This window comes from Haliotis asinina, chromosome 5 (assembly GCF_037392515.1).
Source record: "Haliotis asinina isolate JCU_RB_2024 chromosome 5, JCU_Hal_asi_v2, whole genome shotgun sequence".
NCBI lineage: Eukaryota > Metazoa > Mollusca > Gastropoda > Lepetellida > Haliotidae > Haliotis > Haliotis asinina.
The window spans coordinates 1,943,073-1,954,162 of NC_090284.1; the positions used below are offsets into that span (position 1 = coordinate 1,943,073).

General features: G+C 40.6%; 1 protein-coding gene across 2 annotated transcripts; it reads right to left on the bottom strand.

Annotated features, from left to right (window-relative positions):
- Positions 1-540: 540 nt before the first annotated feature.
- LOC137283246 (serine hydroxymethyltransferase, cytosolic-like) lies at positions 541-8,328 on the bottom strand. 2 transcript variants are annotated; one of them, XM_067814673.1, is made up of 8 exons: positions 8,221-8,328; positions 5,483-5,698; positions 4,838-5,196; positions 4,269-4,481; positions 3,766-3,879; positions 3,016-3,138; positions 2,405-2,632; positions 541-1,734 (listed from the first exon to the last, which is right to left on the bottom strand). In XM_067814673.1, the coding sequence occupies exons 2-8, from the start codon at positions 5,665-5,667 to the stop codon at positions 1,568-1,570; spliced, it is 1,389 nt and encodes a 462-aa protein (XP_067670774.1). In that variant the 5' UTR covers positions 5,668-5,698; positions 8,221-8,328; the 3' UTR covers positions 541-1,567. The 2 variants fall into 2 exon arrangements, with proteins under 2 accessions (XP_067670774.1, XP_067670775.1); XM_067814674.1 differs by having other exon boundaries at positions 8,286-8,312.
- Between the last annotated feature and the right edge of the window lie 2,762 nt (positions 8,329-11,090).

Consider the following 11,090-nt stretch of genomic DNA (forward strand, 5'->3'; position numbering starts at 1 on the left):
TATTTTGCTGGGAGCCCAATTCAAGAATTATGTAAACATTTGATTATCCAGCTGTTGCTGAAGGAAGCTTTGATTTATCCCTCAATCATTCAATGTCAAGTTTCAATGGCACATAACAATCTCAACTTCAAAGACTACTTGTAATAAATGAGAAATGAATGTTTCCTTAATTTTAGGAACATTCAATACGATTCTCACGATATATTTGTGAGGAAACAGTTAAACTCTGCCCATGGGCTTAATCCTTTCCAGCACTACTTTCAAAAGGTTCCAAGAAACTTTTACATAAATTGCTGGCTTCAGGTGCAAGTATATTTCTTGTCTGATCAACAGACACCTTTTGAGTATTTCAAAACCAGCCAATCAACACTTGAACCTATGCAGATTTACATAGAACTGATCCAGTTGGTCATGTTGAAGAGCACCCTGAAAATGCCTGTAGTTGTGTGTTTAATCAGAGAGGAATGCTGGCAAGTTGAGGAAACAACAGCACCACGGCTACCTTTGTTCCCTGATAGAATTTATAACACAAAATACACATATAATACTTGATTTTATTCTTAAAAATGGTAATACTTAATCCATTAAGGAAGAGAAGAACATGTATCCCACAGCATGAATGCAGCAATGTTGGGATACTTAGCACTGGTTGTCCACAGCACAGCAGATAAAGCCGTGGCAGGAGCAAGTGCAGCATTTCCCTCCAACTGTACATGATAGCAACATGGTGATCTGTAATTGCACCAAGTAGGGTAGTAAAATTTACCAAATATTTTTTCAAACAATGTGGATTATATATCCCATCTGCAATCACAAGCATGTGTCAGCAATCCATTTCTCGCTTTTCAAAACTAATAAACCAAGTGTTAAGTACGGATTTCTATGTGTAGGTTTGTTGTGAACATAGGGTTCCATACTTGTATACCTCAGAACATTTAGAGTGTCAACTAAATGTTTCCTCAACTGGATGGAAGGAGAAGCAGTTTCCAAACCCTTCCCAACAACACATATGTACATATTTGCATGATAAAAATGGTATGAAAGCACTTAAAATGTAGTGAACAAGATGAAAACGTAAGTGATAAAAACCGTTTCTTACAACAAACCTTAACCCAAACAAAGGCAGATCCCCACTGACTCAGCAGATCAATGAATACAGATGGATACATCACTAACAATAACACACTCTCTCCCAACTGGCAACAAATCATTCATACTGCACTCAAAAAGATCAAGAGGAAACAAACGACATGCTTCAGTCTGAGATACAGCCCTTTCCAGTATTGCTGCATTCCAATCTCAGCAGAAAGGGTTGAAATACTTCATGACAATGTTTTTCATTCCAAATACTAAACATATTTTACGATGGTATGTTAAAACAGGAATTGATGACTCATGATGTGACACTGTCCATGTTATCAAAGCACAAGGATAGCGAGACGGATGGTCAACATGGACACAGATAATCATCAACAGCCAGAGCTTGTCCATGGTCAGTGCAGGCTGCATTGAACTTTTCTTCTCCATGTTCAGGCCATGTACTCCCTGTCTTGCTTACGTTTGTACTCTACCAGTCATCAAAGCCAGGAAGTGAAAACTTGATGGCAAACTCCTCCACACGGCTCTTCAAAGCCTTGACCTTGTTCACTACTTCTTGGTCTGTAGACAGCTTGGTCTTGAACTCGCGTAATGTTGGGCCACTTGAACTCACAACTTCTTGAGTAAGCAGAATGGCTGCAACCAGAAGTGCTCAGAGTTAGGTTACTGGGAAAAGATGCACATACCATCTAAGATTTTGGGGATCCTATTTCATATAACAAGTAAAATACATAATGTTGGTATTGATGTGACAGTTTGTGAAAATATGGCACTCTGCCAAGAAGTTTACATTATTCACAGTTCTACACAACCTTAGCCTAATAAAGAGATGCCATCTCTTGAAACGTCACCTGTTAAACATTTCTTATCAGCTGTCACCATGGAAACAGACAGACACTGCACGTTGGCTTCCTTATTATTCATTTCCAAAGCTGACATACCTGGTACTGATTACCACTGTGTGTAGCAACTCCTTATGAGAGGTTAACACAAACAAATGACAACCCACTTGCCTTCCTAGATATCAAAGTGCTCGAGTTTCTTTGTGGACTGCAAGTATTCTGCTATGAAGTACCAACTATAAGATCCTGTGACAACACACCTCAATGGTCTAATGACAAAGGTTCACATATTGGGAACATTTTATGCAAACTGTTTCAATGCCCAGTGGTCCTACACTGAACAAATGAGAATCAAAACCCTATTAAAATGAAATGCTAGCATCAACAGACAGAGTGTTGGAACCCTTCAACCAATATATACTGCTACACATGCGAACCATTATGAGGAAACTGATTGCGCCCACCTTCATGTATGAATTCAACAACGCGGTCAAAATCTTCCTCCTTCAATCCCCTTGAGGTAAGTGCTGGCGTGCCAATACGCAGTCCACTTGGCTTCAGAGCACTCTTGTCACCAGGGCAGGTGTTTTTGTTTACGGCAATACCAACGTCCTCCAGCACCTTCTCCGCACGTGCACCATCCAATTTCTGGGGTCGGAGGTCAACCAATACCAAATGCGTGTCAGTTCCACCTGAAAGCATCATATTTTATGGTCAGATGATTGTGATTTTGACTAGGTAGTGCTGGACTCCAGTCACGTTACAACTCATTACTGTTTGTTGTGTTCGTTCAACAATGCAATCAGCAATACTGAAGACATATGATTTAAACATATTTTTATTTATGAAAATGATCTGGGATTGGTGAACAAGCATTACACAGATCCAAACACTGAAGACATATAAAGAAAGGCCAAAACGTATTGCAGGACCAGATAAGTGATTGACAGGAGCAGTTATTAACACCATCAGGGTAGCATGGCATGTAAATATCTTGGTCAGCTGAAGATAAGCATGTAGTGCTTTGGACAAATTTTAAAATGGAATATCATATGTTCTTTGTGCGTACACATACCTGAAACGATTGTGTATCCCTTGTTCTGCAGTCCAGTGCACAGGGCCTTGGCATTGGCCATCACTTGTTTCTGGTACAGCTTGAACTCAGGTGTGACTGCCTGCCTCAAGGCTACAGCAACAGCTGTATGGGGAGGAGGAGATATTTACTGTATTGGTACTGATATAAAAACCATAGGTTGGATAACAATAAACCTGTGACATGGAATTTTAAATTTTGTTTCATGTCTGCTTGCAATAAATGTGACCGAATGCAACCTGCAAACAAGTGATCCACCCAACTCTAACCTGCCGACAGATGATCCACCCCACTGTAAAACCTGCCAACAGATGATCCACATATAAAGACACCTGCCAACAGATGATCCATCCCACTACAACACCTGCCAACAGATGATCCACCCCACTATAACACCTGCCAACAGATGATCCACCCCACTGTAACCTGCCAACAAATGATCCATCCCATCAAAACCTGCCAACAAATGATCCATCCACCCCATCATAACCTGCAAATTAATGATCCACCCCATCATATCCTGTCAACAAACAATTCATTCCACTGTAACCTGCCAATGAATCCATCTCACCATGTTACTAACCAAGAAATATCAACTCCCTGTTAACAGCCAACAAATTTAGTCCATGCATACAGTTAGCACCTTTATTGCCGCCTGCTGTTCATGATGTAATCTAATGTGCAAGGTCTAAACTGTTCTAACATCCGACAGAAAGGTGGCAAACTGTTTACCTGCTATCTGGTGGTTGTGAGGGCCTCCTTGTAAACCAGGGAACACAGCCTCATTGATCTTCTTCTCCAGATCGTACATCACATTCTCCCCGCTTTTCAGCACCTTTCGCACTCCTGCAAATAACCAGTCTCACTCAGGGATATGTCAACTGACAAATGCTTCAACCTAGTTTTGAGCAATGTCATTTGTCATGATCACCTCAGACTCACAGACTCCACACCATACATACATTGCTCCAAACAACAATGGTTGATACTCACCGTGTGAATTTTCTGCTCAAGAATCAATCATTAAGAGCCTGTTGTCACATAGGTGGAGTATTCATAAAAGCTGTGTGATTATTACACATATCAATACATTATCATTATCGTGACAGTTCTTAAGTGAGACGGAGTTGTTTCAGACATGAACCAACATAGTTAATTTTCCTTCCAAACCTGCTGGTATACTAGGCTCAACAGATTAAATTATCAAATATTATTGTCATTCTTTCTGACAATACCTTTTCTGTAGAAGATCATCCCTGAGCGAGGACCACGCAGGGTCTTGTGTGTTGTCGTGGTGACGATGTCACAGTAGTCAAAGGGACTGGGAATCTCTCCGGCGGCCACCAACCCACTCACATGAGCCATGTCAGCAAGCAGTAGGGCTCCCACTTCATCAGCGATCTCCCGGAAACGCTTGTAATCCAAGTTCCGTGAGTAACAGCTTACACCTGCAACAACAACTAAAACCTTTACCAAGACGTAGTGTTTAGCTCACAGGAAGTTCATGTGTCCAGGCAGCAGACTATCCCACAATGGCATCACTCAACATAAGAAGAAATTCATACACAAGATCAAACGAATATTATACTTATTTCTGTAACTCCAAATCAAATACTTTGACAGTTAAATGTGATCTCAATAGAGGATGCTTAAGAGCTATAAAAAACTGAATAATCATCCAATGAACTGACAAAAGTTTGGTACTTGTCAACTTCTGTCTGAAAAAGTTACATAATTGTGTTGACAGCATACAATTAAAAGTCTCATAACAGATTTTCCTGGATACACTGTACAATATCCTCACCAGCAACAATCATTTTCGGCAAGAACATGAGAGCATTTTCCCGCAATTTGTCGTAGTCGATCAGGCCAGTTACAGGGTCTACTTTGTAGGGGAAGGACTCAAAGAAAACAGATGTGGCCGACACTCGTTTGTTCTGGGTCATGAAGCCATGGCTAAGATGTCCGCCGTCCGGCAGGTAGAGGCCCATTATCCTCCCATGAGGCTCCACAACAGCAGTGTACACAGCAAAGTTGGCTGGGGAGCCAGAGAGAGGCTGTACGTTCACGCCCCATCGGTCAGCATCAAGACCAAATGCCTCCCTTGCCCTCTTCTGGCAAAGCAGTTCCACTTTGTCAATGATCTCATTGCCGCCATAATACCTGTTTTAAAAAAGAAGCATTTGTTTTGTGAACCTTGTCATTACAATAATCTTCTGATTCTCCAGAAGCATATGAATTTTTTCAACACCAGCCACACCCTATTTGAAGAGATATTTTTAGGCATTTCTAAAATACCAGATGAATTACACTTTCGGTACTGATGAAGACACTCCAGTTTCATATTACAACTAGAACACTACATCACTCTGATTTCCTCTGACAGATTCTCTACCATGACCCTTGGAGTGTGTTGACTTGGAGACTGCTGACTGGCTGTACAACCTACCTTTGTCCAGGCTGACCCTCGGAATATTTGTTTGTGAGACAGGAACCCAAGGCTTGCTGGACAGAGCGGCTGGCAAAGTTCTCTGATGCTATCATCTCAAGCCCCTTGCGTTGCCGTTCTTTCTCCAGGCGGATGAGTTCGTAGATCTCAGGATCATCTGTCCTAATATCCTCTTGCAGATTCATAATGGTGGCTGTCTGTATGGTCACTTCGTCACTGTCGGCAGAACATATTTACCATCTGGATCAAGTGATGCATGTCATCATGAACAATTACAATTACAAATACAAGTAAAGCAAAACAACTCACAGAGACTGTAAGAAATTGAATTAAAGTGATACAACAGCACATGGGGTAAACACTGAAAAGTCAATAATGTGTGTGTCCTCCCCCATCATCAAAACAAGCCATACAACGCTGTCGCATAGAGGTGATAAGCCTTTGAATTGTCGCTTGTGGGATCCTTTGCCACTCTCGCTGCAATACTGCCTCCAGTTGACAGAGATTTTGCATTTGGAGATCCTGTTGGAGACGGCGGCCAATAATGTCCCAAAGATGCTTGATTGGTGAAACATCAGGGGAGAGAGCTGCCGTTCAAGCACAGGCACATTGTTATGACGTAAGAAGTCCATAGAGACGCCCGCTGTATGTGCTCAAACATTATCTTGTAAAAACGTGAGCAGATCGTGATGACATCTTAGATGAAACCTGGATTTGTCTGAGAACAGGACCCCTTGCCATCGTTGAATTCGCCACTGTCAGTGATGCCTTGACCAGCTTTAACAGTGATGTCTGAGGCATTGAGTCAGTATTGGTCCAACATACGGCCATCTGGCATGAAGTCTGGCTGAGTGCAATCAGCGACGAACAGTGTACACGCTGATGTTCCCATACCTCCCTCTCACAGCAGCAGCAACACGGGTAGCTGGCAATGTGCAATCCTGCTGATGTTGTCGGACAATGTGTCGGTCTTGTCAAGCCGTTGTCACACGTTTCTGCCCTGGTCTTGGTCGATTCCTGGTTGACGCTGTTAGTTGGAAATGTTGGGCCAGTCTTGTGATGGTGGAATGATGGCATCAAAACCTTCGGCCAATGGCTCTGCTGGACAATCCCTCCTGGATTACGGCAATGGCACGTTCTCTGTATTCGTGTGTCAATCTTGGCATGTTGCTGTGTCTTCATCGGAACAGCAGCTATCGTACTGACCATAGTTTCTGACATGCCACATTTAATTTTCCAGGTATGCATGCACAAATTGTGCATCTCAACACTCCCATTCAGCCACGTTCACATTTTTGTGTTTTGGCGAAATGTTTCACGATCCATTTTGGGAATCACTTTAACACCACTTTCACATGTTATTGCAGTGATCTGATGTTGCTTCAATTGCTTTACCCAGATAGATAGATGTTCACATATTTGATTGTTTTTGAAATATAGAAATTTTGAAGACAGTGCGATTTCATCGGATCATAGTATATATTAAAATGCCATTCTTTCAGTTCCTAAGCATTTTCAAACATAAGATTTTACACCATATCTTATTCATAATTTATACAAGGCCATTTGGTATTAAATCCAACACAAATCACTGATGTAACTTTTTCCCAACCTAAGGTATGAGATCTGCAAGCATTAGCAGTCTCAGTACATAACTACCTTTGTGCTTACAAAATTATCTAAAATACCTGGAGAAGTTAAGTATTTGTCCCAATCAGACAAGCAAAACATCATGACGTAACTACATCATGATTAACAGACTTCATTCCGCTACATACATGCAGTAGTACACTTCATGAATTTAATCATGATTTGAGCAGCAGTTTCATTGGCTATAACTTGAACAGGTGCCTGTGACACAGTTACAAGATATATGGCAACGGAGGCCATATAGTAGGATAGTAGATGGTGTTTGATAGCAAGTACTGCTGACTTACGTTACTGGTTGTGACACATATCTTGCAGTTGCTGTCTGCAGTGTGAGCCAGTATAATCTTGTACACTGTATCTCTGTCCTACATAATTCATCAAGTTCAGGTCCACACGATGACAGCATGTGGTGGAGGTGACTAACCTCTTTTTTAGTTGGAACACTTATTGAACTAAAACATGTGCTTTGCTACACACATGACATAATGAGTTCAGACCTTGAACTACAAACTACAGCCCTACTTAGGAGGCAGCGTCACCTTCAAAACCTTCAGTACTGATCGCCGCCATACAGCTGGGCTATTGCTACGTGCGATTTGAAAAAGAAATAAAAAAATGACAAAACATCTGTGTGTACATATTGAATCTACAGGCCTAAACGACGTAAATATAATTTTGAGGATAAACATTCCTCCATCGGGTACAATTTCTTGTGAATGAAAGCTGCTTATTTGTTAAATTCACCTTAACAAGTTTCGTTTTACTCCTCGCTCTGTATAGTGGGTATAGATCTATACTATATGGCCGTATTTAGTAGGAGCTGATGTGTTCAGAACACACCACAGTACTTGACTGACAATGATGAAGCATGTAATTAATTCAAAACAAGTAAATCGTTGTAGTCTATAAACGTATGTATACTAGGCGAGCACATGGTGTGCACGGAGTATAACGTTGTATGTAGATCTACAACAATTAACCAAATGGCGCCAAATCTAGTCATGAAATGTTGCGATTTAAAATGTTTCAGCGTTAAATATATGTGACAAACATCTGCTTCGGTATTGTTATATAAGACAAACACTCACACAAAAGATGACAGCTTGTCAAGTGGATGAAATCAGGTTCACCTCGATTCTCTCCACACACTCACCTCCAACACAGTTCTCAAAGAGAGGAGGCCGAGAGACGGGCGCAGCGACATATATAGACACTATTGACCAATGGACGTCACCCTTTCATTTCCTTTAGGAACCAATCCCCAATGAAATACAGTGACACAAATAGGCACCTTGCATAAGCTGCAAGGGGAGTAACTCGATTTTGGCGGGAATTACGATATTTAGTGTTATGTAAACATTGGATACAAACAAAGAAAAAGAGTTAAAACAGACCTTTACCTAAGTATCCAACATGTGTGTCTATGTGAAGGTATCACTGGCATACATGCCTAGTAAATCAGCATGAAAAACTCCATGAACGAAAAAAAAACCCTTCGATAGATTTTTATATTTTACCTCAATAAATAAAAACACCGCTTAAGGCATACTAAAGCCCTAGATATAGGATACATTATTCAAAAACGTTTAAGTACAAACTAAAGATACATAGAGTCCAAAAGGTGTCAAGACAAACTCTAAGTTTCAGACCAAGAACTTAGTCAACCTAGACTTGACTTGCACAAACATTTCATACTTGAGTTGGATGTTAACATCATTCTCCACGTCCCGGGAGATAGACAGATTTTTCTTTAATAATACTGCTTATGTTACAATAGCCCAAATAACGTATGAATGTATACAGGGTAAAACTAAGGTGTGTACATTTCGTGCAGTCCCTATGGATTGTGGTGAACACGTGACGGAGAGAATTATTGATTCGTCGTCCGCTTGTACATGTGTAGCCCCCTCGTCCACTGAGTTTCCCGGGGCAGTTGTTTCTGACATATTTTAAGAAAAACGTAACAACACCACAAGCTATGCGTGTTTCTTTGTCATCATACGTCGTCAATAATCAACAGTAATAGTAATTGTTTATGTGAAAAAATGACACGTTTGTTTTAATCAGTATTTCTAGAGGTACCGCACGTAATCATATTAAAGCTACAACCAGTCTTCAGCATCAACGACAATGAAAACATTCGTAAAATATCATTCACTACTATGGTCTGTTTGCAGTGAAAACGTACCGATGAATTTCGCTTTAAACAAAAAAGTAAACCAAATAAAGGGTAATTAAAATTTAGAATTTAGAATTCATGTTTCCTTGCCAACTGAATTTCAGCCTTAGAATTTTATTCCATTTGGATGAAAGTTGTTTAATAAACGATCTAACATTCAAATTATCATTGGTTTGCATCACAAAGGGGTAAGCGCAGTATTTGGAACAGTGGAACAAATCCACGTGCGCTAGATGATGAACGTTAACGTAGACCAACCTACCTGCTCTCCGTGTTTCGCTCAGTGTGCATAAACCCATATAATACAAACAAATAAAACGATTTGAAACTACGATCGTTTGTTAAACAACTTTTATCCTAAATTGAAATTCTGAGATTTAAATGTTTAACTGGCAAGGCAAAATTATGAGGATCCGCAATCTTAATCTCACTCTATTCGATTTACCTTTTTAAAAGTGAGATTCATCGGTACATCTTCATATACGAGTAATTATTTGAGGAAATCTCTCAACCGTATATCTCTGTCCTCAAGGCCACTGTCATCAAATCGTGTTACTACACAAGCTGCATCTGCAATGGTGCCACAAACTCTAGTGTATTTGCCATCTCTCATCTTATCGGTTCAACGTACGTTTGGCACCCAGTTTTTAGCGACTTAATTCGCCGGAATATGTTTATATATGATGAAAATGGAATAGATGCCATTTGTATTCGCTGACCAACCCAAAGACTAAAATCAGGTTTAGGGAGTGTCTCTGGTTCTGTAGGCAACAGGGACTCAGACATAAAATATTATTTACAAAAAAAGAAGACAAATAAAGCTAATAGTCTGTCATGTCAAACTTACCTTTGTCTTCGTTGTAATGTTGTAATTTCACGATATTGATTGCGTTCCCATCATGATAGGATCTCTACCAGCATTGACTGAATGTGTATCAAACACGTGACATGCGTGCACGACCTGGGACCACGCCCATGTTACTGATGAATGTGTGATGGTGTATGCCCCCAAAGGATGTTCGAGAAATGTGTACCTTGTACAAACGAGGATCTAAACGAAACAAACCATTGATAGCCCAGATTTGATACAAAGAATGAACACTACTGACAATAGACATTCAACTCAATACCCTTGAGAAAGATGTGTCGACAGTTTCAGTGGCTCAAATCAGTTAAAACTGGAACAAACTGAAAGGCCTTGACATGCGTCAAGGCCGCCTTAGGGCATCTGCCGATTATGCTGATCAAACCCACAGCTTTGATCCAGAAAACTTAAGTAAATATTTGATATTAAGAGAACATAATATGAATATGTCCTTGTAAACTATCTGTAAACTCTGAAGCAAGTGTATGTGTATATTGAGGGAGAGAAGGGGGGAAAGGAAGGTGTGTGTGAGTGCTCGCGCGCGCACGCGCGCGCGCACATGACCTTTTTTGCTTTGAAGGTTTAGGAAATAACCATTGAAACTCATGAAAACAAGTGAAATGGAACTGTGCATCAGTGTGACCTTGACACAGTTGAACATATTTGGGCACAGTTCACCAAAAAAGTAGCTATCAAACATACACATTATATATATACTGGGAGAAATGTGTTGACCATTTTAAGACAATCGTAGAACAATACAAGCAGAAAGAGCACTCACTCACTCACTCACTCACTCACTCACTCACTCACTCACTCACTCACTCACTCACTCACTCACTCACTCACTCACTCACTCACTCACTCACTCACTCACTCACTCACTCACTCACTCACTCACTCACTCACTCACT

Excerpts from the sequence above, each read along its gene's own strand:
- LOC137283246 (XM_067814673.1), bottom strand. The coding sequence starts at position 5,667 with ATGAATCTGCAAGAGGATATTAGGACAGATGATCCTGAGATCTACGAA. Across the intron at positions 3,139-3,765 it reads TCACAACCACCAGATAGCAG|CTGTTGCTGTAGCCTTGAGG; the intron begins GTAAACAGTTTG and ends CTCCCCATACAG. Across the intron at positions 1,735-2,404 it reads TGTTGAATTCATACATGAAG|CCATTCTGCTTACTCAAGAA; the intron begins GTGGGCGCAATC and ends TTCTGGTTGCAG.